The sequence below is a fragment of the Boleophthalmus pectinirostris genome, unplaced genomic scaffold (genome assembly GCF_026225935.1).
Source record: "Boleophthalmus pectinirostris isolate CB_2022bp ecotype Guang Dong unplaced genomic scaffold, ASM2622593v1 HiC_scaffold_8, whole genome shotgun sequence".
Classification (NCBI taxonomy): domain Eukaryota; kingdom Metazoa; phylum Chordata; class Actinopteri; order Gobiiformes; family Gobiidae; genus Boleophthalmus; species Boleophthalmus pectinirostris.
In genome coordinates, this window is record NW_026571515.1 from 40127655 (window position 1) to 40154520 (window position 26866).

The 26866-nt window shown below is 40.2% G+C and overlaps 1 protein-coding gene across 1 annotated transcript in view; it reads left to right on the top strand.

Moving 5' to 3' along the window:
• The window catches only part of hspg2 (heparan sulfate proteoglycan 2), a 349507-nt gene that overhangs the window by 304358 nt on the left and 18283 nt on the right, over positions 1–26866 (top strand). The window contains exons 50-64 of the mRNA XM_055166122.1: positions 8214–8349; positions 8731–8882; positions 12793–12937; positions 14536–14679; positions 15085–15219; positions 15703–15893; positions 16362–16557; positions 17187–17366; positions 17882–18142; positions 20231–20393; positions 21599–21696; positions 22887–23153; positions 24651–24763; positions 24866–25013; positions 26399–26515. Coding sequence (XP_055022097.1) covers positions 8214–8349; positions 8731–8882; positions 12793–12937; positions 14536–14679; positions 15085–15219; positions 15703–15893; positions 16362–16557; positions 17187–17366; positions 17882–18142; positions 20231–20393; positions 21599–21696; positions 22887–23153; positions 24651–24763; positions 24866–25013; positions 26399–26515 — 2446 coding nt within the window. The remainder of the gene's footprint in view (positions 1–8213; positions 8350–8730; positions 8883–12792; positions 12938–14535; positions 14680–15084; positions 15220–15702; positions 15894–16361; positions 16558–17186; positions 17367–17881; positions 18143–20230; positions 20394–21598; positions 21697–22886; positions 23154–24650; positions 24764–24865; positions 25014–26398; positions 26516–26866) is intronic.

A 26866-nucleotide genomic window follows, 5' to 3' on the forward strand; every position in this document is an offset into this window, starting at 1 on the left:
TTTCAGAACAAGACCTTTAAAATAGCTCACTGGATCAATACATTAAAAAAATAGTGTAATGAAGTCAGTGTTCTTGGTGTAACTTGATAACCCTGAACCAGAAATGAAAATCTTGCTACAGTCCCAAGTTTGCAGCGCACATTTGTCAGTATTAGAATCACTACTTTACTTGTATTCATTCCTAATCTATTCATCGTTTCTCTACTGGAAATCCAAATGTCATACTGGTTTAAAAACAGCAATTAAATCAGTACGGAAGCCTGAGACGCAATTAGCTGCCATGGTTACACATCATGTCACAGAGAGAGCTGGTTTTTAGTTGTAGGATCTGGCAACCCAAAACAATGAAACAACTTTTTTTGTATTGAATTAACACAACAGTAGGCTGAAATATGACTTAAGATATTTGTTTAAAGTCAACATTGTCTTTATTTGAGTGTACCGCTGATGATTTACGGTTCGCTGCTAACCCCGTAGACTTTGTAGTGCTAGTATCATTTACATTTCACCCAAGAGTCATTTAAGGTATTAAGATTGACTTTAGACCTTTAGAGGAGGTGATTTCTTGGCTTATAAAAAGATGGAGAGGTTGAGGAGGCTGATAATTCTACTGCTGCGGTGGAGGTGAAGAGGGTAACCGCCATCAGAATGATTTTAAAAAGGGAGAGACGACTATGAATACCTATACGAATGCTTTGCTTGGTGATTGGTTGACGGTGACGGTAGAAGTGGTAGAAAAGACTTCCTGCTTGAATTGACTCATTAAAATCTCGTTTGCTGTGCCTGTCTCGTGTCGCATTAATCTTAGTGTTCCATGCGTCTGCGTTCTGGTTCGTCACATCATCATCATCATCATCACCGCTGATCTTTGGCTCTCATACTTTGAAGCAGTCAGATACAGAGGTCTGTTCTATCCATGCTCTTGGTTTAGTCCTGGTTTATCCCTGGTTTGGTCCTGGTTTACACAAGGTTTATTCTACTTAGTTCTTGTTTTGACTTATATTTTCCTCCCTGTACGCCTAGTTTAGACCTGTCTCAGATTTATTTTAAGTGTACATGTAATTTTGGAAATGCTAAGCTCCCCATCTGGCCCATGTTAGTTTGAGTTTAGTCCTGGCTTAGCCCTGGTGCAGATCTGGATTAGTTCTTGGTAAAACCGGGGTTATACATAGTTAATTCTGTTATAGACATTGCTTTAAACCTGGTTTAGCCCTGGTTCAGTTTCAGTAAAGTCCTGATTTAGATCTGTTTTGGTCCTGGTTTGGTCCTAATTTAGACAAGGTTAGTTCTTGCTGAGTAGAATAAAGGATGGCAAAGGCACTCTGATTTACGGTGTATTTATTACTTGTCACGTCAACGACTACTTTCGACTACTTAGTCTTCATCAGTGCTGATGGAGTGAGCTGCAGGTGTGACCAAACATGTGATAATTAAAAATAAAATATCTAAAAACACTATATACATAAAAATAACAAATTACTGGTGCTTTCTTCTTCTTGATGATCAACTGAAAACAATTTTTAAAGTGTGCTGAGTAATCTAAGGGATGTATGTATTGTTGACAATACTCCAACTTATACAGTGTTATTTATCCGTTGTTATGAATGGTTTGTTGTCAGTATACTTGGATTCAACATGCAAATCTTTTGGGAGATTTTGATCACGTGTTTGGGGTCATGACCCCTACAAATGGTCACACCTGCTGCTCACTCAATCAGCCCTGATGAAGACTAAGTAATCAAAACGAGTTGGCGTGACTATTAATACATTCACCTCAAATCAGAGTGCCTCTGCCATCTTTTTTTCTACACTATATACATGTTGAATCTAAGTATATTGAGAACATACCACTCGTAACACAACAGATAAAAAACACTGTTCTGTATTGGAGTTTAGTCAATGATACATATTTACCTTAGGTTACATGGCACACTTCAAGAACTGTTTAAAATCAACATTATCACAAGTAGAAAGCACCAGAAATTTTGTAAGAAAGGCTATTAAAAATACCCAGGTATTTGGTGGCCAATTGTCAAGAGGGGGCAACTTGTCTCTTAACAGTTGGCAACAATATGATAAAGACATAACATCTTGAGGTGGTAATTAAGAAAGCATATGTTTAGAAGCTTAATAGTTCCAATAGTTATGGAAGCAGCTTTATAGTTCAAATAGTTTGTACGAGCGGCTTTATAGTTCAAATAGTTCAAATAGTTCAAATAGTTCAAACAGGTCATATAGTTCATATAGTTCATAGGGACGGAGGGGGAGCTACAGGAAAGGTGAAAAATCCACCTCTTCGTTTAAACCAGGGTGGACCGTAGCCCTCAAAGTATGGATCCAAAACCCTCTCTCTTTGGAAAAGACCCTTTAAACAGTCTCCTCCTCCGGGATCCTGGAGGATGACCTCTATTACCATGACCCTGAAGGAGCTGAGGGTGGTTTAGTTCTAGTTAAGGTTTAGTTCTACTTCAGTCCTAGGAGAGACCTGTTGAAGTCCTATTCTAGTCCCAATATAGTCCTGGATGTTTAGTCCTGGTCTAACCATGGTTTAGTTAAACTGAATGGGACATGTTTCTTTTTTTTTGTTTTATTTTTTAGATCCAGTTCCTAGTTTAGTTCTGTAGACCTGATTGAGGCTATAGTCCTGGTTTAGTCCTCACTTTTAATCAAACACGGAACATTACTCGTAGTGCAGACATGGTTTGGAATTCACTTTGTACAGTAGATAGAACATGTATGTGTATACAGTAGATATTATATAGACAGACATGTTTTGTGGTCCTCCTCTGTGGCTCTCTCCTCTGTGTACACTGCTCCTCGCGCCTGGTTAGTTCTGCCTGACAGAGCCGCTGTGTTGAGTTAGCCTTTCCCAGAGGCAGACGTGCGACCACGCAGAAATGAATGTCATCTGCCGCTTTGAAAACCCACCAGAGGTTTCAGACTAGATTGAGACCAGCACAGAGCCCCTCCTCCTCACGGTTCGATGGGTACGAGCTAACAGCTTTGCCCCCGATGCCCCCCGGATACAGTAATCCACCCCCAGGCTCTGCCCTTCTGCCCCTGTCCCCCTGGTCAGGTGTTTACAAATTTATCAAACCTCATTTTCAGCCCAACTGCACCTTTAAGTACCGTGTCTAATGTAAAAAAAAACATCTCACAAAGAAAAGAGTTGAAATCAAAACTTCAATCTCAGTTTAATGGTGCTATATTATGTCAAACTCATGGTATGATGACATTACGCTATCAAAAACAGACATGGAATTGTGTTTTATTTCATTCACATGTGTTTGAGTAACACTTTATTATTAGTCTGTCTACACCTCCAAAGGTCAAAATGCTCTGTTCCACCTTGTGACATCATGTAGTGGTAGTTTTCAAGTTAACAATTAGCTTTTACCTTTAGTTCAGTAGACATTTGCAATTCCAGAGCTGAAATCATACAAATGATTCCAGTGAAGGTGTACGGCGTTTAAAAACACAGGGGAGCACTTCCTGTATTACTGCATGACATCACAAGTTGGAAGAGAGTGTTTTCAGTTTGAGAGAAGAGCTCAACCTAAATATGCAGGATGTGTGTGTTAAACATGTGTGAATGAAACAAAATACAACTCCAGGTCTGTTTCTGATGAGGAAACGACATTAGAACTAGCCAGGCCAGTGCCTCCGCTCAATTTCATTTCTCTCCAGTGACAAGATCAGGAATCGGAATAGACAGTTTGCAAGAACTAGACAGTTTGCAAGAACCCCGGAGGTTGTAGATCGCGCACCGGCCAATCAGCGAAGATCTGTGAAACTGTGACGTCAAACTCGTCGCGCTTGTCTGGGTCCCTTTTGTGGAACAGCACAACAGTAAACAAAGCGTCGAGATGGATGTAGACAAAGACAGACATTCTGTGTTGGCAATGATTCCCGAGATCGAGGATTTAAAGCTGGAACAAAGAGAATGTTTGGTGAATTTTATCAAGGGGAAAGACGTTTTTGTCCTTCTTCCTACAGGATTTGGCGCATTACATACTTCACGACCAAATAGCAGCGATTGGTTCAATAAAAAAAGTACCCACCCACTGTTGAGCAAATGAATCCTAATGCTGCAAGGTTAGACGGTTTCCATGAAGTGAAACCGGCTGATGAGTCAGGCTACATTAGAACATCATCACATCAGAAAATAGCACAATACAGATCCTTTAATGGTGGCACTGCCCTTCACAGTAGCACTGTGGGGTAGAAATCGCACGGTAACTAAAAGTGTAATTATGGTTGTGGTTAATGGATACATCTGTCCTTCTACTTAACTTCACTGTAATATTAATAATCCTTACTCAGTATATGAAACCTGTGAATTATCTGGAAGCAAATAACTTGCTATTTCCGTCCTATTACCACTATGCTAATTGGATGGAACTGTGCTAACAAGTAAATAAGTAAGTAAAGGTTGTCATGATACAAACATTTCAAACTTAATTTTAATGCTAGAGTAAAATGTTGATATTCAGTTTTGACACTATCTGATATATCTGATGTTCTCGTCTTATACCACAGACAGCTGCCTCTTCACCATCTCCAGTGTAATCACAGTTTTATACAATTAATGTCATTTTCCAACACAGAATAATAATTCTTTTCTTTCATTTTACTGTGTGATTATACTACTTCTGAAAATGTTCAAGTTTGATCATAATATTTCATTAGAGTATGCGGTTTATGCATTTTCCTGACCTTTGCATTGCAACACTGTAATTTCATCACTGTGGGACAAAAATAGATTGTATAAAGAAGTGGACTAAGCATGGGAGCATGATGTCACCCACAGCATCACTCAACAAGACTAGCAGTCATAGGGGTGAATTTAGAGCCAAGTTTCATATTAGGAATTGGAATTGATTTTGGGACAACACATCCATCCATCCATTTCCTTCCACTTTATCCGGGGCCGGGTCACAGAGGCAGCAGTGTGAGCAGGGAGGCCCAGGATTCCCTTTCCACACACACTTCAGCCGAAAGACATAGTCCCTCTAGCATATACGTACTCGGTCTTCCCCGGGGCCTTCTCCTGGTGGGATGTGCCGGGAACACCTCTGCAGTTTTCCAGAAGGCATCCAGAAAAGAAGCCTCAGCTGGCTCCTCTCGTAGTAGAGCCGCTAATCCTCCACATCAAGGTCCTCTCATGTGACTGAGCTCCTCACCATATCTCTAAGGGAGGTGTATCTGTGATTTTGTCCTTTCGGCCATTACCCAAAGCTCATGACCATAGGTGAGAGTACGAACGTAGCTTGACCCACCCCAACGGACCGACACACCGACCGCATCACTGCCGACACTGCACCAATCTACCTGTCAATCTCACGCTCCATCCTCCCCTCACTCGTGAACACAATCTCGAGATACTTGAACTCCTCTTCTTGAGGAAAGGACTTTCCACCCACCCAGAGAGGGCAAGCCACCTTTTTCTGGGTCAGGAAAATCATGGCCTCGGATTTGGAGGAGCTCATCCTCATCCCAGCCTCTTCACACTCAGCTGCAAACCGCCCCAGTGCATGTTGTAGGCTCTGGTGATCAATACGATGAAGCCAAAAAACACTAGTATCATGTAGAGCGGGTTCAAAGGAACATTTTAAGACCAAAATGAAAAGGCTCACTGCAACAGTTACAGGGAGTGGTGACGTTTTTTTGCTTTTGTTTTTTTTTTAATTTGAAGCAGTCGATGGAGCCAGGAGCACCTCCACGCTGACTTCCTATTTGGAACACGGCAGGTCATAAATATAGACTGTATATATGAATGGAGATATATTCTCTGTAGCATGTTATTAATTTCATAAATGCAACACAATATAGTCTTTTATACTTAGCATACAGGTTAAAAAATGATGTGCAGTGTTCTCCTCATTTTAGAGTCAAAAGAGTTTTGTGGCTCCGGGTGTTTTCTTTTCTGTGGGAGACGCTCCAAATGGCTCTTTGAGTATTTTCAGTTGCCGACACAAGTTTATATTATGTTTGAATAGTTTTCAGCTTGATTTGTAACTGAGTTTATTAAGTACTTTAACTCAAGTAGATATCCATCTTATTTCAGTATAGTCAAGTGATTTACCCATTGGCTACGTCCGTGTCATAGTTGAAATTGTAATCTGCTTTTCAAGGTGGTATAAAGAGTGCTCTTCAAAGTCATGGCTTCTTGCATATTAACACCTGTCATTGTAGAAAGTGGGTCCTGGCTTTGGGCACACATTTGTGTACAAATGTGCAACAGCTTTTTAATCCCAAACAGAAAATCCTCGAAGTCTGAGCAGTAGTTTTTAACAAGCCCTGTCGTGTCCTGGAGTCCTGTGCTGTAGTAGAGCTTTCTGTGTTACTCGGAGTTAGTGAGTAGTCTATGTCCTAATGACAGACGTGTTTTTGAGAATCTAAAGGGCGTCCGTGACAATTTAGGCCAAAATGACTTCATAGTTTATAATGATCTCAAAATATGGAAAAATAAATATGTAATTAAAAAGTTATTAATTTAGAAACAACTCCCATCTCTCCAAAGTATTTAAAAAAGGCTTTGCAAAGTTAAAGGGCCCATGTTATAATGTTTCCTCATCACAAACAAACCTGGAGTTGTGTTTTGTTTCATGCACATGTTTAACACACAAACTCTGCATATCAAGTCTAGGGCTGGGTATCATTAAGAAATTGCAGATAAGATACATACTTCAATACAGAGGCCATGATATAATACAGTACATAACTCGGTACGATATATTTAAAATCAATTTGATTCAATAAAAAAAATAAAGGCTAAATCATGGATGTGATAATTCAAGTCTTTGTTAAACCACTTCTTGTGCAAAGTTCATATGAAAAATGAAAATTTTAGTCATCAAAATGTCAAAACTTTTCTTTTCCTAAACAAGCAACAAAACTGCAGTGCTGTAATTTTGTAAAATACAGGTATACAAAAAATACTCTTGGTGATAACCCAACCCAAAACATGCTACATAGGTCTCCAAGAACAGTTCAAGAACATTTGATATGTAATGAACCTGCCCAGGGACGACAAGTGGAAATTATCACTGGTGCTACAACCTGATGTAAAATGCATCTCTCCTGTCAAGGTTAATGTAAAAATTGTGCGCTGTCCCCGTCTAAAATAAATAAATAAATAAAATATATCAATACAGCAGCCCAGAATATCGATACTGCCTCATCACATTAAACAATACTATTCATCGATATTTCAATATTTTTGCACACCCCTAATCTAGGCTCAGTTCTTCTCTCAAGCTGAAAACACTCTTGTGATGTCATGTGGTGATACAGGAAGTGCTCCACTGTGTTTTTAAACGGCGTACACTTTCACTAGAATCATTTGGATCATTTCAGCCCTGGAATCACCAACCTTTACTGAGCCAAATGTAAAACGTAGCTTCTAACTTGAAAAGTAACGTTTCATGACATCACAAAGTGGAACAGAGCATTTTGAGCTTTGGCGATGTAGACCGACTAATAATAAAGGATTACTCAAACAACTCCAGGTCTGTTTTTGATGAGGTAACAACATTATAATGTGGTTTAAAACTTTGCATAATATTGGACCTTTCAAGCCAAAAATACGTTCTTGTTTTTGACTTACTTTTACATATAAAAATATTAAAGAATCCTATATTTTATTAAAGAATAACTGTAACATTTTTCTGGTGGAGGGTACGCCCCATGCTTGTCTCTATGGAGATTATCGCATTGTTTGGGATGTTTCGCAATATAGCAGTAAACGTATTGTCTATCAGTTGAGTTAATTGCTAAAAATGTCTTGGGAACAAAAGGACAGTGCATTCTCCTCTCCACAGATCTGACCTGTAACTCCTGGCGATGCCACCTGCTTGTCTCCATGGAGATCAATATGTTTAATGCCATACTGTGAAACAATACAGCACTAACATTTACATGGATACAAGCAGAAGGCAGACTCTCCACCAGAAATGTTCCTTAATACGATGTTTAATAATGTAAAATGATGAGTGTTTAGGACAAATTGCATAAAACATGAACTTTTTTAATGCAGTTCAAACAATGCCAAGCTTTTAAAATGTCACATGTGCCTTGTAGATTCTTAGATCTTGATTTGTGCTTTAAAAGAAACAGGTAAGTGGTGTTTGATTAGTGTAATATCACAAAATCAACTGTCTTTGAATAATGACGTAAATGCAGACTTGTAATACGTTTGCGTGTGTCCTCAGGCTCGTATGGATCGCACAGACATAGGGACTCTGCTCATCCCCAACATGAGGCTGTCTGACTCGGGGGTCTACACATGTGTGGGCAGCAACAGCGTCGGCTCCAACAGCGCCCCCATCAGAGTCACTGTGCTCAGAGGTAACGCAACACAGGCGGAGTGTAAAGGAAGACGAGCTCAAGAATTTACTGTTTTGTTTTACTTTATCTATCGTATTTTTCTGACTATAAGTCTCTCCGGAGTATAAGTTACACCAGCCCAAATATGCGTAATGAAGAAGAAAAAACATATATATGTCACACTTTTTGGGGGAAATTTATTTGATAAAATCATAGACCAGGAACAGACATTTCATCTTGAAAGGCAAGTTCTAGTAATAACGATAGAACAGAGAACAACAGGCTGTTAACGTCACATATGAACAGTTCTTCAGATAAACTATTGCTTAAACAACAGAACAAGTTTACCTAACTCCTTTCTAATTATCTTATTTAATCATCTCACTTTACTTTACTCCTCAGCAGACCATGTGTCTTCAGGCGTCACGATCCAGCCTTCCATCGCTGATGTTCAGGAGGGACAGAGTCTGGAGCTCAACTGTTTTGCTCCTGGAAACCCTCCTCCTCAGGTCACGTGGACCAGAGCCAGCGGTCGCCTCTCTTCCAATCACCAGGTAACACTCAAGTTCTCCAATAGACTAAAGTCAGGACTACTGTATTTTTCAGACTGTAAGTTGCTCCGGAGTGTAAGTATTTAAAAAAGGCTTTCCATGTTACGTGTTTTTCTGATCTATGTTATGTTTCCTCATCACAAACAAACCTGGAGTTGTGTTTTGTTTCATTCACATGTTTAACACACAAACTCTGCATATCAAGTCTAGGGCTGGGTATCATTAAGAAATTGCAGATAAGATACATACTTCAATACAGAGGCCATGATATAATACAGTACATAACTCGATACGATATATTTAAAATCAATTTGATTCAATAAAAAAAATAAAGGCTAAATCATGGATGTGATAATTCAAGTCTTTGTTAAACCACTTCTTGTGAAAAGTTCATATGAAAAATGAAAATTTTAGTCATCAAAACAGTGAAAATGTCAAAACTTTTCTTTTCCTAAACAAGCAACAAAACTGCAGTGCTGTAATTTTGTAAAATACAGGTATACAAAAAATACTCTTGGTGATAACCCAACCCAAAACATGCTACATAGGTCTCCAAGAACAGTTCAAGAACATTTGATATGTAATTGAACCTGCCCAGGGACGACAAGTGGAAATTATCACTGGTGCTACAACCTGATGTAAAATGCATCTCTCCTGTCAAGGTTATTGTAAAAATTGTGCGCTGTCCCTGTCTAAAATAAATAAATAAATAAAATATATCAATACAGCAGCCCAGAATATCGATACTGCCTCATCACATTAAACAATACTATTCATCGATATTTCAATATTTTTGCACACCCCTAATCTAGGCTCAGTTCTTCTCTCAAGCTGAAAACACTCTTGTGATGTCATGTGGTGATACAGGAAGTGCTCCACTGTGTTTTTAAACGGCGTACACTTTCACTAGAATCATTTGGATCATTTCAGCCCTGGAATCACCAACCTTTACTGAGCCAAATGTAAAACGTAGCTTCTAACTTGAAAAGTTACGTTTCATGACATCACAAAGTGGAACAGAGCATTTTGAGCTTTGGAGATGTCGACCGACTAATAATAAAGGATTACTCAAACAACTCCAGGTCTGTTTTTGATGAGGTAACAACATTATAATGTGGTTTAAAACTTTGCATAATATTGGACCTTTCAAGCCAAAAATACGTTCTTGTTTTTGACTTACTTTTACATATAAAAATATTAAAGAATCCTATATTTTATTAAAGAATAACTGTACATTTTTCTGGTGGAGGGTACGCCCCATGCTTGTCTCTATGGAGACTGTTTCCCCTCACATTCCTTGGTTTGGTTTGATTTGTTTGCGCACACCTGGGCCTAATTAAATGATTACAGAGACACACCTGGTTACCTGGTTTTTTGGTCTTGCTGCCATCTACTGGCCAGACTAAAAATAACCTAATCAACTAATAACTAGAAAAGCAGTCAGAGAGCGCAGACCTCCGCCAAGGACTACCCCCATTTTTTATATAAATTGCCATAAAATCAGTCTTCTGGATCAGATCCGGATCAGCCTTTGGAATATGAAAGAGGATCCCATTGTCCATCCCTGAGTCAAATTTCATGGGGTTTGGTCAATAATTAACCGAGATATTGAGAAACAAAATTTTTGGCCCCATTTACCACAATGTTAACTAGGGATGGGCATGATTAATCGATTAATCGATAATTGATCATTAAGAATTTCATCGATTACGTTAATTTTAATCGACAAACCGAATGCAGGTTGCTGTGTGTAGCGTGACCAAACAAGGGTCTGTACATGTGTCTCTGCATCAGAAGGAGCGAGACACAAACAGTGGGTCAGTCTGCAACGTACCGAAGCACAAATGCGTATTTAACGATGATTTGTACAAGAAATTCCACGCTTTCCATTGCGTTCGGGACAAGTGGGAGTCCATGTGCACAGTGTACAAAGCAGGAATATATGTTTTGGTGTCCAGTGGGAAAAAGTTTTGTCAGGTGAGAGTCGCTCAATGTCGATGACGAGTCCCCACCTCCCTCCCCCCGTACGGTGTCCTGGTTTTAACAAACGCAAATCTGGTCACACTAACCTGTATTCCACTGAGTCATGTCTTTTAATCCTACAGAAGTTGACCGCATCAGCGACACAAGAGCTGTACTTTTCTCTTCACTTAGTTTATGCAAATTAGCGATGCGGTTTTAAGTTTTGTTTCTGTGAGTTGCACAAAACTGAATTAAGCACACAGCTGAATTTATTTATGCACATTAGTAGTGCAGATAGTAATAATAATGATGATCATTTTAATATAAAATCGTTAATGACTAATTGATAATCGATCGTTAATTCTTCCGACGATCGATTAAGAAAATTTCATCGAATGCCCATCCCTAATGTTAACTAAAATTTCAAAGTGATCCAGAATCCAGGATTTCTTCTGGATCACCCCCAAAATGAAATCAGTTCTTCCTTTTCACATTTCCAACAAATCCTGAAAATTTCATCAAAATCGGTCCATAACTTTTTGAGTTATGTTGCTAACAGACAAACAAACAAACAGACAAACGCCGGCAAAAACATAACCTCCTTGGTGGAGGTAAAAAGGGGAGGGGAGGAGAGGGGAGGAGCGGTGAAGAGGAAGAGGAGGGAGCAGAGGTGAGAGGAGAAGGGCTCAGGAGTGGAGGTGAAGATTTGGTGCAGGGGCTGGGCTTTTTGACTTGACAAACATATTTAAATCGCACTAGACTATAAGTTGCACTTTTTGGAGGAAATTTATTTTATAAAATCTGGGACCAGGAACTGACATTTTATCTTGAAAGGCAAGTTCTAGTAAGAACAACAGAATAACAACAGGCTGAATAGGCGTTAATATGTTAATGCAACATATGAACAGTTCTTCAAATAACAATAGCATAAACAACAGAACATAATCTTACCAAACTCTCGCTCTCACTCCAAATTACTAAATCCATTGAATCCATTGAATTCTTCATCCTCGGTGTCACTTCTGAGCAACTCTGCACAACTTCTGTTGTCACTGAAGTCCAGGCTTTGTCATCCAGTGACTTCTAGGAAAGTTGTATGGTGCACTTGATCGGTTGCTGTAAAGCTGTGTTCTCCATTGCCGCTTTCCAACAGTCCCACACAAGTTTCTCGCTCACTCCAAACTTTCTTTCTGTGGCTCGGTTACCATTTTCTGCTGTATATTTCACTACTTGTAGCAAGACAGCGACTTTTTCTGCAGGAGACATGCGCAGAAAACTGATACACAAGCCTAGAGTGCACTCTCGCAGCTCTCAGTCTGAATATTTTAATATATAAGTCACACCGGAGTATAAGTCGCAAGAAACACCCAAACCATAAAAAAAGTGCCACTTATAAATATCAACGTCATTTCAATCAACATTTTAGTTTTAAGAAGCTGAAACCTGGAGCAGTCCTCCTGAAGATGTGAGACAGGCCTCTACTGTGACAATGTTCAAATTCAGGCTTTTAATATACAATTTATTGATGATCATTTATGTTTTGATTTGTTTATATTGTGATTTTAATGCTTTTATGATAGTTTGAATTACTTTGCGTACAATTTGCCTTGCCTTGAGAACGATGTAACAGTGATCACGATTTTGCAATTATTCACAATTAATGACACTATAACCAAACCACAGTGACTCCTAAATATTCTTGTCTAATTAATTACCAATCCTCAAGCTTGTGACCAGCTTTACAGAATCAAATGTTCTGAATAATGAAGTTTCTTGAAGTTAATGTGACAGAAACAGCGAGATAAAAACATTTGTGACTTGATTCTGATGAACTAAATACATGTCTGTAAATTGTAAATTCAATTATGCAGTAAAAGTCTGTTGTAATAAATTAACTTCACTTCACATTTCTGTGTATATTTCTGTTTTGACTTGTGTTTTGTGTGTGCAGATTTTAGGTAATCAGCTGCGTATCCTGTCTGCCTCCCCTGAAGACTCTGGGGAGTATATCTGTCAAGTTCAGGGTCCTTACGGAAGCCCGGGAGGTCAAATCCGCCAGTCCTCCGTCTCTGTGTCTGTGACTTCATCCAGCTCACGTAAGCCTTGACTTTTATTCACAATGCAAGGTTTAGGTTAATGGATTCTGAAAAGATATATGGATTTAATTACAAGACGACAGTTAAAGTTGAAATTGTATTGTAGAATTTATTGCATCTATTGCCATTTAAATGAAAATACTTATGTCCAGGTTTAATGTTACTTTCCTGGTATTTGTTTGTAGCAATATGAAAGAAAAACTGGCACAAAGCTTAACATCTCTGTCATACAATACTTGATACTCAAATGAGATAAACAGGTGACGGACCCTCCAACAGAAAAGTTTCATTGTGTGTTTTTTACATATTTACCAAGAAGGACCTGTCTGTTTACTGTTTACTTAACATTTCATAAAGTAGGACATAACTCTTATTAAATTAAATAGTCCATCCATCCATTTTCTTCTGCTTATCCGGGGCCGGGTCGCGGGGGCAGCAGTCTAAGCAGGGACTCCCAGACTTCCTTCACCCCAGACACGTCCTCCAGCTCCTCCGGGGGGACCCCGAGGCGTTCCCAGGCCAGCCGAGAGACATAGTCCCTCCAGCGTGTCCTGGGCCTTCCCCGGGGCCTCCTCCCAGTGGGACATGCCCGGAACACCTCCCGAGGGAGGCGCCCAGGAGGCATCCGGAACAGATGCCCGAGCCACCTCAACTGGCTCCTCTCGACATGGAGGAGCAGCGGCTCTACTCCGAGCTCCTCCCGTGTGACTGAGCTCCTCACCCTATCTATAAGGGAGCGCCCAGCCACCCTGCGGAGGAAACTCATTTGGAGCGCTTGTATCCGCGATCTTGTCCTTCGGTCATTACCCAGAGCTCATGACCATAGGTGAGAGTAGGAACGAAGACTGACCGGTAAATCGAGAGCTTCGCCTTTCAGCTCAGCTCCCTCTTCACCACAACGATCCAAGACAGCAACCGCATCACTGCAGACACTGCACTGATCCGCCTGTCAGTCTCACGCTCCGTCCTCCCCTCACTCATGAACAAGACCCCGAGATACTTGAACTCGTCCACTTGAGGCAGGGACTATCCACCCACCCGGAGAGGGCAAGCCACCTTTTTCCGGTCGAGAAATAAATTAAATAGCTTCAAGAAATTTCAGAAAGTTGATTATGGGTGGGAAAATGATGACTGAGTAGGGAGGTTGTCATTACTCATGAATAAGTAGAGATATGCATCTGTGACATTTACTTGTGTTCTGTTTTTTTGAACACAGTGTTGAGTTGTGTTGGTAAAGTTGAGACAACAGCAGCTTTATTGTCAAATTTTCCAGGGCAGTGTTGCATCGCCTATTTCTGTGATTAAATATGGCAGCGTAGGAAATGAAAGAGGCTCAGTCATCCACATAGGAGGGCCCGTACTGCAGGGAGGATGTTTTTCTCACATTTAGTTTGTGCTGCATTCTCCCTCCGTCATAGCCCAGGCTAACCTCAGTAAAGGCTTCTCCATGCTACTGTCCCATGATCTCACTTTATCTCCCCCTCTCCTCTCCTCTCTGCTCTGCTCTTATAATGTGGATGTTTTTACGCTGTGTATTCTCCATGGGCTCTGTCAGATCCATATGTTGACAGCTGTGTTATACGTCTCTTTGTTTGCAGGTCTGCAGAGCCCAATCATCGGCACTGAGCCTCACTCGGCCGCAGTGCACGTGGGAGAGACAGTGAGCTTCAGGTGTAAAGTGTACAGTGGAGCTGAGCCTGTGCGCATGGAGTGGAAGGGCTCCAATAACCAGCCTCTGCCAGGTACAGACTCTACTCTGACATGATTATACTGGGCAGCACAGGTTTGCACAGAAAAGCTCTATAAACACATCAAAGAGTCTAAAGTCCATGATTTAATCATTCAGTCACAGTCTGGGTCAGCTTTTCCTGCACCAACAGCTGCCCTGGGGCAGTCGGCTGCCTCTTTGACTCTCCCATCTCAAATAATCACAGTCGTGATGGGAAGTATTTGTGAACCATTGGTTTAGTTGGCAGAGGATGCTCACCTCTTAGCTCCCACAGAGAACTATTTCTAATTTAGCTAAATCCATCACACTCACACCTTACATACACAGTCTGTTCATTTGTGTGCACTGTCCACTCCATATGAACAAATACAGTAATCTAAAAGCCAGTCTAGTCTCATTAAAATGTCATATTTTACAGAAAACATCAAAGTGAGTCCTGATGGTTCAGTTCTTACCATTGTGAACGCTCGTCCAAGTAACCATGGAGCCTATCGCTGTGTGGCCAGTAACCCGTTCGGCATCACCCAAACCATAGTGTCTCTGATCGTCAGAGGTAACTGCACTTGAATACTGTATGAGTACTTCAATACACAGTACTTCATGTAGAACACAGTACTGTATGAGGAGGAAGTAGGTTTAATAAGCACAATACACTGGAATGGCAATTTATATACACATACAGATAAAAAACATTTACACTTGCACTCCCGTTTCTTCCATCAACTCAAAGTTTTCTTTTTGTTTCACAAAATGATCACACATTCACAACCACAAATGGCACTACATTTCATATTAAAAAATGAAGTACTGTTTGTTGCTACTCAGATAAATAAAATAACTGAACTCCCCAAGCCACACTGGTGAACACCACACAGTGGACATCGGGCTGTAAATAAGTGTGACAATCTTTTCTCTCCTTATTATGCAGAGATGTGCCTATCTTTTTCACTTGTTGCATATTGGCAGATTCTCCATGTGCTTGACAATGGCTCCCTCTTGTGGTGAGTAGTGAATATTAATTGCTTTATTATTCCAGGTGCCACAGACTCACCGGTTGTCACGGTGAGCCCGGCCAGTCCTGTGCGTGTTCAGGCCGGGGAGCCCATAAACCTGGAGTGCCAGGGCTCAGGGGAGTCCCCCGTCTCTGTGTCCTGGCACAGACTCGACAACAACAGGAAAGTCATGATGATTAGCCGCTTCCCCATGGACTCCAACGCTGTCATGCAGGTATGGAACAGTCAGAATACACTCCATTTTAGACTCCGCTACATTTATGGAAACATTATCAAATGACACCAATCTGAGCAAAAAAGGTCTAAATAATATCCATGGAATTGTGTCTGGCAGGAGGGATTTTGCAATAGTTTGCTCAGGACAAATTACACAAATTATTGCTCTGAATAACTTTGCTAATCAAGTAACTCTAAGTGGAACATTTTCCAGGGCACACCTAACAACCCCTCAATGCACACTAGTGTTCCTGGGCACACTGGCTGAAAATCAGTGCTCTGTTTTATCCTCTTCTCATAATGGTTTTAATAATCTATATAAAGCAGTTTTGGTAATATGTATTAAAGTTGCTTTATAAATACATTTTAATTAAGTTTGAAATAGTTTGCCTATTTTAGACTGCCCCCTGACTATCTGTATAACTGTCTAACTAGTTAAAAATGTCTTGGTTTCTGTTTTGTCCAGGTGCTGTTTGCTCGTCCTGAAGACAGTGGGACATATGTGTGTGTGGCTCGTAACAGTAAAGGCACTACAGAGACTAAAGTGGAGGTGTTTGTGGAGGGGGGGTCCCAGCTCCCCTCTGTCCCTCGCGCCTCTGTGTCTGAGCCCCTCTTGATTGCGGTGGAGGGGCAGACAGCCATTCTGCGCTGTGACGCTCACGGTAAGAGGTCACTACACAGGAGAATATGACTGTACACACATTTGCCTTCATATAATTTAAATATCCCATATGGAGGGCCAGGGCCTTTGTAACTGGGCCTACGTCACTTTATGTTACTTTATATGATATTTTGTTAGTGATTTTTGTTAGTAACAAAGTAATATTAATCTTGATTTGAATCTTGTGGCTTGACTGAAATGGTCTGAGAACATAATCTTGAAATCTTGAAAAAAACAAAGTCTACCTCCCCTCTAGTGTCTAGGGATGGTTTGCTTCTTTTCTTGTGGTAGCTCCTTGTCAAAGCCTGATCTGATCAGATCTAGGGCCTGGGGCCTGGTTAGTACTGGTACTTGAATGGGAAACCTCTGGTGGGCAAGGCACATCTTCCACATTATCTTGTATGAGTGTGCTGTGTGGTCAGAGGGTCTGGTGGCACAGATAGGAAGCCTCACTTTTGTCAGTCTACCCCAGGGCAGCTGTGGTGACAACAGCAGCTTACCATCACTGAGTACAGAGTGAATGATTAATGCACAATGCAATAGTAAAGCGACATGGAGCGTCTGGCAAAAATGTTTTATAAGACTGATGCATTATCATAATAATGATTTATCTCTTTGTATTTTTTGTAGGTTTCCCGGCTCCAACCATCTCGTGGTCGAAGCTGCGCGCTCCGTTGCCATGGAGACATAAAATCGAAGATAACGCTCTGATCCTTCCCGCTGTGGGACGTCAGGACTCAGGAGAATACATCTGCACTGCCTCCAACAACATGGGCACCTCCGAGGCCACCATCACACTGGAAGTGGAGAGTCAGTTTATTTAAATGTTTTTTTCATGGATTTTTACTAACAAAAACATAGTAATCAGAAACAGCAACTCAGTACTCCCTTTTTAAAATGTACACTGTAAATTTAATCTTGACTTTAAAATCTAAATCACAAATAAAAACAAATACTGAGGTTACAGAATTACAAAAAAATATATATTTAAAAAAAAATGAAATTACCACTCCGCAAGTGCAGTCCTTGTCCTAGTAATCTTGGCCTACATCATCAGAGGTATAATACTCCCTACAACAGAAGCATAGCTAGACTGGACTGGATAAGACAATACTTCAATTTATTATACTACAAGATTTTTAGAAGTTTAAGTACCTGGAATAGTGTTTTTGGTTAATTCATGCATTTTTTGACTAGTCCCACTTATTCAGTCCAAAAAAACTCTTTCACCTGCTCATGTGGTACCCTCTGTCTGCTGTCTTTGCTCCTCTGTATTTTTGAAGTGCATAAATCTTATTAAAACACATTTCTATTTTCCTCTCCAGCTCCTCCGTACACCACCTCCACCCTGGACGACGTGGCTGTGCGTGTGGGTGAGGTGATCCGGCTGCAGTGTCTGGCTCATGGGACCCCTCCTCTCTCCTACACCTGGACCAAAGTGGGCGGAGACCTGCCCTCCAGAGCTGAGGGCGAAGGAGGAGATCTGCAAATCAACCTGGCAACCACTGAAGACGCCGGCAGCTACAAGTGTGTGGTCAGCAACAGAGTGGGCAGCAGTGAAGTGGTGCTCAACGTCAACGTTAGATGTAAGTTTTCTTCTGAGTATTATTATTATTATGACTGATATATAAAGACGAGGGGATTTTACCGCAAAAGTGATAGAGGAACCACATTTTGTGAAGTTACTGAACAATAATACTACTCAAGTAGCAGTACAAAGTAGGTGGTAGTAGTGGTCCAAGAAAATACTCAAACATGTATTTGTCAAAACTATTACTAAAGTAAAAGTAATAGACACATCAAGAATCTCTGACTTCGGGGAAGGATTTTCCAAAAAAGTGAGCATCAAACCGCCATGTTTGTTTTCCCAGTGGGATGTGTCTATTGACAAAGTCGATCTTTTCTAGTCTTTTGAACCATATCACTTTTGTTTCTGGTTCTGATATTGTCATATTTTAGTTCTGGGATTCTGTTTTCCGCTGTTAGAACATCCAACAACCACACAATTACGATGTCCAAATCCCAAAACTAAAATATGACAATATCAGAACCAGAAACAAAAGTGATATGGTTCAAAAGATTAGAAAAGATCGACTTTGTCAATTGCCACATCCCACTGGGAAAACAAACATGGCGGTTTGATGCTCACTTTTTCGGAAAATCCTTCCCAGTATGCATTGTGCAATGACCGGAAGTCCGAGATTCTTGATGCGTCTATTGTAATGCCATCTGCCGCATTTGAGTCATAATTTGGAGTGAAAGTAAATGAAGGACACAACATAAAATAATGCTCAAAATCTGGTATTTTCAGGACAGATAAAATTAGAAAAACTAAATCATCTAACTAAATCTGAAGTAGTAACCATTAACAATCTTTCTCAAGAAAGTGTAGTGTATGAATTCTGTAAACTACGCTTAGAAACACGCAGTATTATAAGTCGTTACAGCCCGCCATAATGTGTCCTTCCACTGCCATGCTGATGACACACAGATCTACCTCCTGCTGAGACCAAACACCCCCGGGAGCCTGGCTGCTGTGTTAAACTGCTTCAATGACGTGAACAGTTGGCACAGAACTTCCTAAAACTCAACAGCTCTAAATCCAAAATCATTTTAATCAATCCCCCCCGGTTCACCTCCCATATCAGCAACAGTCTCGGCCCTCTCACTCCCAACCTCACCCCTGCTGCCAGAAACCTCTGCGTCATTTTGACTCATATCTCAACTTCCACATGCACATCAAAAAAGTTGCCCAGTCCTGTTTTCTCCACCTCCACACAATTAGCTAAATCAAAAATATCCTTGAAGAAGTCATCCACGTGCTCATCTTCTCCCGTCTAAACTACTGCAACTTGTGACTCCAAATCCATCTCCCGCCTCCAACTGGTTCAGAACACAGCAGCTCGGCTCCACACGGGGTTTAACAGACATCAATACATGACCCTGTTTTACTTCCCTTCACTGGCTCCTGCGTGTTTTAGAATCGATTTGATTCTAAAATTTTACAGATCAATTTTAAAGCTTGCTTAGGTCTTGCACCAAGTTACATTTCAGAACTTTTAACTCTGTACGAGCCTCCCCACATCTGCAGATCCTCAGGCAGGTCCCTGTGTCTGTTCCAAAGTCCAGGCTCCGGACGAAGGTGATGGAGCCTTTTCAGTCCGGGCGCCTCGGCTTTGGAACGACCTGCCTGAAGAGATAAAGCTCGACCATCAGTATTATTTTTTTTAATCACTTCCTCAAACGAATTTTTTTATCGATTGGCCTTCCTTTAGCTGGTTTTAGCTTGACTTATTTATTTTTATTCAGTTGTATTAATTTATTATACTTGACTGGATTGGTTAGTCCTATTTTTGATTATTGTATTAACTGATCTGCCTCTTTGTCTGCTTTTGTATGCTTTCTGTGTGCTATCTTTTGCTTTTGTACAGTTTTTGTGTTGTCTATAGAGCACTTTGTAGACCTTGCTTTTAAAAGTGCTTTATAAATAAAGATTACTATTAAATCAAGATTATTATAAAGTTGAATTATAAAGCACTTGAGTTTTGTCACTACGATTCACTTGTTCTTGGAGGTAATATTATTTTCAAGTAACAGTCTTTATTGAGTTCAGTTTTACTGTTCTATCCAAGATCCAAATGGAGTTAATATCTGTGTTTCTCCCCTGTGTACAGCCCCCCTCTCGGTGAAGGTGTACCCACAGGTGGAGGTGAAAGCTCAGGGCAGCGCAGTGGAGTTCACTTGTTCGGCTGCAGGGGGCACTGAGACACAGATTGAGTGGCTGAAGGAGGGAGGAGTCCTACCACCAAACCACCACGTGAAAGAGGGAGTGCTCAGGTAACAGATGCACTGGATACATCTGAAGATTTAATGTGTTATTACAGTTTATTTATTTAAGGAGCCAACAAGCTCTAGTCCCAAAAATATTATAATTTCCAATGATAGAGGTCACTTTGTTAACAACTAAAATTTTATAAATACTTATTGGGAGAAGAAATTCAACTGAGTATATTAAAAAACAATGGGAGAAAGAAATTAAAACAGTTATATCAAACGAACAGTGGGAAAACATGTGAAACAAACTGCTCACTGAGATACTTGTTCTGCTTTATTGGCCAAAATTCAGCTGGAAAATCATAATTAGTTTTTCATAACCCCCAAGCAACGAATGAATTGGAATCCAAGCAACTCTTGATGTTGGAGGAAGGCAGATAATGAGGCTCACCATACCCACATATTCTGGTCCTGTGTGAAACTGAATACATTTTGGACACATGTTGGATGAACAGTTGGACAAATAAATGATTTAACTGTTACTCAAAATGTGATGACACTTTACATGGGGGATATACCTGATTTCCCAAGCAATGTCAGATATTTATTCAAAATACTTTGCACCTTTGCTAAAAAAGCAATTACATGTAATGGCTTCAACCAGAACCATCTTTGCTTGAGAACTGATTAAAATTAATTGAAGAAACTCATAAAATGGAACATTTGACAAACATGTTCAGGCTTCAAGCTGATGTTTACAACGCAAGATGGGCTAAATGATCTAAATATTGTAATGAAGTTTAGTTGATGGTTAGTGCTGCTCTATCTCTGTGCCTGTACAACTGAGTACCATTTCACAGTGATTGTAATATATATATATGTGTGTGTGTGTGTGTGTGTGCGTGCGTGCATGCGTGTGTTTTATATATATTATATATATATATATATATATATATTTTTTTTATTTTTTATTTTTTTTTTTTTTTCATGTAAATATATGTTAAATTTTGCTTCTGCTTTTGTTATTTTCTGTTAGCTTAAAATGCTCAATAAAAATTAAGGGACGAAAATACTTGTTAGGAATTATTTAAGAATGTATTGTGGCAAGACATTTTGTCTATTTGTGTGCATGTTAATAAAGTCACTGTATGAAAATGACCAAATGCTACGTCCTCTGTAAAAGGAGCAAGTCAAAAACAGATTCAGATTTTTTTTTACTTATATACAAAAAGATAGAATTTCTTGTAATGCATCTTTTTTCCCCCCAGAATTGAGAACCTTGAGCAGAGCAATGAAGGAGTTTACATCTGCAGAGCCACAAGCGCCTATGGTCAGGCCCAGGACACCGCCAGACTGAGCATCCAGGGTGAGTCAGCATTCAACCACAACTAGAATTCTTCTTTTACCAGCAGTCTTAGCTGTGCAGGAATAATACACAGACTAAAGAAACATGGTATTGATACAGTACTGCCAAAATGTATTCGTATGAAAAAATACACTATATAGAAATACTAATCATTTATCTCACCTAGAGTCACAATATAATTATAAGAATTTGACTAGTGAGCCATTAGGCAGAACCTCTTTCATTTCTCTATGTTAATGGCATAAAAAATAAGTATTTCAATATATTTGTAGGGTCTGTCAAATACCTGATCATAACTGTACAAGCCTATTCCTCCATTTCCCAATTTGTTCCAGTACTTGCTTTACAAATAAGCCCTGTCCAGTAAGTTGAAGGAGGTCAGTTTGGCTCTGATATACTACAGATATATTTTGTAATCAGTCTTAATCAGTGTTATAATTGTAATTGTAATCAATCAATCTTTTTATCGCGGATACAAGCGGTCGAAATGAGTGGCTGGGCGCTCCCTTAGAGATAGGGTGAGGAGTTAAGTCACACGGGAGGAGTTCGGAGTAGAGCCGCTGCTCCTCCATGTCGAGACGAGCCAGCTGAGGTGGCTCGGGCATCTGTTCCGGATGCCTCCTGGACGCCTCCCTCTAGAGGTGTTCCGGGTACGTCCCATCGGGAGGAGGCCCCAGGAAAAACCCAGGAGATGCTGGACGTCTCTCAGCTGGCCTGGGAACTCCTAGGGATCCCTCCGGAAGAGCTGGAGGAAGTGTGTGTGGAGCAGGAAGTCTGGGAGGCCCTGCTCAGACTGCTGCCCCCGTGGCCTGGCCCCTGATAAGCGAAAGAAAATGGATGGATGGATCTCTTATGATACCGCTACCTCAGTCTAGCTACGTTTTGTAATCCTCTGTATTATTATTATTATTTATTTAATTTATTATTATTTTTTTTTTCAAATTTCCTTATTTATTTGTTAGGAGGGTAAGCCCCTTGAGATGCCTCACCATGATTGTCCTCAAAATCACAACAACAAAAGACAGATACAGTAGAGCAGACAGTAGGCTACATAAATTCAAATAAAGCATATAAATAAAACATAACAGCAAAATCAACACAACCATACACACACACTCACTCTCACTTGACTGTTTGAATTGCCTCCATAAGGACAGATAAAATGTTTGCATCTCTTTTTCCTCCTACAGCCCTTCCCAAAGTCATGATAAACGTGCGCACTTCGGTTCAGACTGTGATGATCGGGAACTCGGTGGAGTTTGAGTGCCAGGCCATAGGAGACCCCCAGCCCACCGTCAGATGGAGCAAAGTGGGAGGAGCCCTGCCCCCCCACATCGTCGTAAAGGGGGGCATGCTGAAGATCGAGCAGGTGACCGAGGCAGACGCCGGACAGTACAGATGCACCGCCACCAATGATGTGGGCTCAGTGCAGTCTCAGGTGGTCCTCAATGTACAGTGTAAGTGCTACTCTTACTTTTGAATCTTCTGTACCTGCTGGTTACTAGGGATGTAACAAGAACCAAAATATGTGATATCATTTCGTCAAAAGTCTCACAATAATATCGTTAGGAGTCACAGTATATTGAATCACGATAAGTTCCTTTGCTTAAATGCATTGTTTTACAGCTGCAATAGTTATTAAACCTCAGGAACTACATATCCCATGATTCATTTTGGCGTAGACAACACAAAGAAATATGTTTTTTACTTGAATTCTTCAGATTATGATGGAAATAATTCACACCAAAATCTTGTCAGGGTATTTTAAAAGCAAAAAGGCATCCTATCTACAATTATATCAGCCTCTCCAAAATATCGTAATAATATCGTACCGTGAGATTTGGATATCATTACATCCCTACTGGTTAATATTTGTTCTGTGAAATGTATTATGAAAGTGTACTCCGTAGTGCCCCCTATCATACAAATGCAAATGAACCATTAAAAGTACATATATTATCATTTTTTTCTATTTCCACTTTACCAATTACTAAAAATCAAGCGACTCTTTCTGTGGCTGGCATGTGAATTAAAGTTTTGACAAATTTTGAATAGTGCCTGGGTGCCCTCCTCCGCTCCTCCACTGCATCCGCTCCTTTTGTGCGGGTGGAGGCTCTTTCACTCTCACAATGAAACTTCTCATGATGGGAAGAGTTCAGCAGACAGCTCCTGCATCTTCCTGGACAGTTTCTCACTGTCTTTGTGGGTTGTTTTGCCACCAAATCCAAAACCAGTGGGTCTTCTGTGGCTCTTGACCACTCCCTGTTGGTATCTATCTTTTTTTTTTTTTTTTTTTTTCTTGTTTATTTACATATTATAAATTTGTATTAAACCCTATCTAAACCTAGACTGGATTAAACTAAGATTAGAATGGGGCCTTACCAAGTCTACATTAGGACTAAACTGATGAATTTAATTTAAGGCCTATAAAAGAGATTCAAAATATCAATAAATAATCTTTTATTGACCCCATTAACTCTGACATCTTTCAATATATTGTTGACAAATGGAGCATATTTTTTTCCAAATTCTTGTTGACAAATTAGGAACGTCTCAGAACATGTAATACAATGAAACTACTCAACAACTCAAGAGACAAGCAGAGAAGTAGAGATAGACAGATATTTTGACTTTTTAGTGTGTCGGCCATTGATATTTTTTTCACACTGGCCTCTACACACAAAGCTTTATTTTAATACAAATATATAATGGTTTTCTGAATGGTGCTGTGGGTGAGTTTGTATTAAATTTAAATTGCATAAATTGCATTTGAGGAAAATAATCTGCCCTATATATCAGCCTAAAAATATCGACAGAGTTTATTTACCATCGTTTCTCTGCATTCTAAACAACTGGTATCAGCATCGGCCATGAAAAAAATCCATATTGGTCGATCTCTGTTGTGAAGTCCTTTTACTTCAGTCAGATATTCATCTAATTCTCTGTTTGAACAGCTTTGCCTCAAATCGCAACTCTCCCTGAAACCAAAGAGGTGACAGTCGGCTCTGACGCTGTTTTACCCTGCGTCGCTTCTGGATATCCACTGCCTGAGATCAAATGGTCCAAGGTAATGTTAAAAAAAAAAACTAAGAGAAGGTTATTTCTTACATCATAATTCCCTGTAGTTCTGATAAAATGTTAATTGATTTTTTGACTTTCTCATTTCTAGCTGGACGGAGAACTTGCCCCGAAGTGTTCCCAGGAGGCCCATGTTCTGACAGTTCCTCGAGTTTCTCACGAAGACTCAGGCACCTACGTCTGCACCGCCTCCAACAAACAGGGCAAGGTGGAGGCCTTCACCACACTCAAAGTCCATGGTACGTCTATTCAGTAGTTTAAAGGTGCTTTGTGTAACTTTTCTGTCCATCACCCTATGTTCGAAAGTATGATATTAGACGTCTCTACCTTACATTTATTCAAATACAAGTGGGTTTATAGCTCAGAAATCCCTAGAAAAACAGGCATCCTGACTGTAAGCGGGGTCGCCTTTCCACAGATCTTACCTCTAACTTGGTCTGGTTTGGTCTCCATGGTGACCATACTGTGAAACATTCCAGACCAAACAATAACATCTCCATGGAGAAAAGCATTTGACGGACCCTCCACCAGAAAAGTTACACAATGAAACTTTAATTATATCTAAATTTAAGTATTTTGGTTTTAACAATTTTAAATGGATATTTAGTGCATTGTGTTGATTTTCTCCTTTTTTTTCTCCATGGAGATATTATTGATTTGTCTGGAATGTTTCACAGTGTGGCATTAAACCTTTCTATCTTCACGAAGACCAAATCAGATGAAGTCACAGGTCAGATCTGTGGAGAGGCGATCCCGCTCACAATCAGAATGCCTGTTTTTGTAGGTATTTTTGAGCTATAAAACCACCTGTAATCGAATAAATGTAAGTTAGAGCTGTTTAATGTCATACTGTGGAATATTCCAGACAGAGCAGTGACATCACAAGACAATTTATCGTATTTTTGGATTATAAGGTGCACTGTCATTAAATGGTCTATTTTCAAACTTTTTTCACAAATAAACCACACTGGACTTTAAATGAAACACAACAGTGTGATGGGTGAGTGGTTTTGTTTGTTTGGTGCGTTGATGGTGACTCTGGGCTTTGTTCAGTTGTGGCGTGTAGGGAGGGTGCTGTCTGGGACCAACGGATTGTCGGTGTGTTCGCACTGACTCAGTTGTTCAGTTGTGTCTAGAAGTGACACATTGCACTCGCTTTTTCGGTTTGTTTCTCCGTTCCGTTCCTCGTCGGTGTGGAGTGATGAGTGTGGCTATGGGTGTTTTTCACTGTGCAGTCGCTGTCTGCTCCATGTGTTTGCGTGCGCTGCAGGTGTTGTGGCTTTGTAGTTTACTGAAGTCGTGCTGGGACACCCGAGTGGATTCGTGTATAGGGCTCTCTGAATTGTTGGGGGTTGTTTTTTGATAGGGTTAGAGGCTTAAGAGCGCGTCTAATAGCCCGGAAAATACCGTAACAGTAATAAGTAAAAAAAAATATTTCTGGCTGCCTAAAATTATTATGGACTTATTCCTCTAAATTAGCATGATATTATCACTGACTAAAACAAAAACAAATTATTTGACTAAATTTGGACAAAATCTAAAATTCATTCATAACCCCTTTGTTAATTATATGCTAATTGTTAATATGTGGCATTAATATGTGTGATTCTTGTTCTTATTTCAGAGAGAGTGATGCCGTACTTTGCCCAGGAGCCTGTGTCGTACCTCACGCTGCCGACCATCAAAAATGCTTATAAGTCTTTTAGCATTAAGATCAACTTCAGACCCGACAATGTGGATGGTAAGTTTGGTTTTAATGGAAGCACTTCATTTTACACCTCAGCGTATTAATAAGGTCATAGACTGTGAATAGTGGAAACACAGGAACAGGCTCAGAATACAGGGACCAGAATGCACAATGGCAACAATGGATTCACACAGATTCAGAGCTTGAGTGTCACTCTTGACCGGTCAACAATCTAGCAAAGACTGAATGAACAGATGGAGTATATACAGGGTGTTTCCCAATTGCCAGGATCCTCGGCTTCTGAACCACTTTGGACAGATCCAGGTCCTCAGAGCTCCGCCAAGTGCTCCTCCAATCCCCCCAAAGCCCTCATGTCCTCCACACTCCACTCCTCCGCTTGACTCT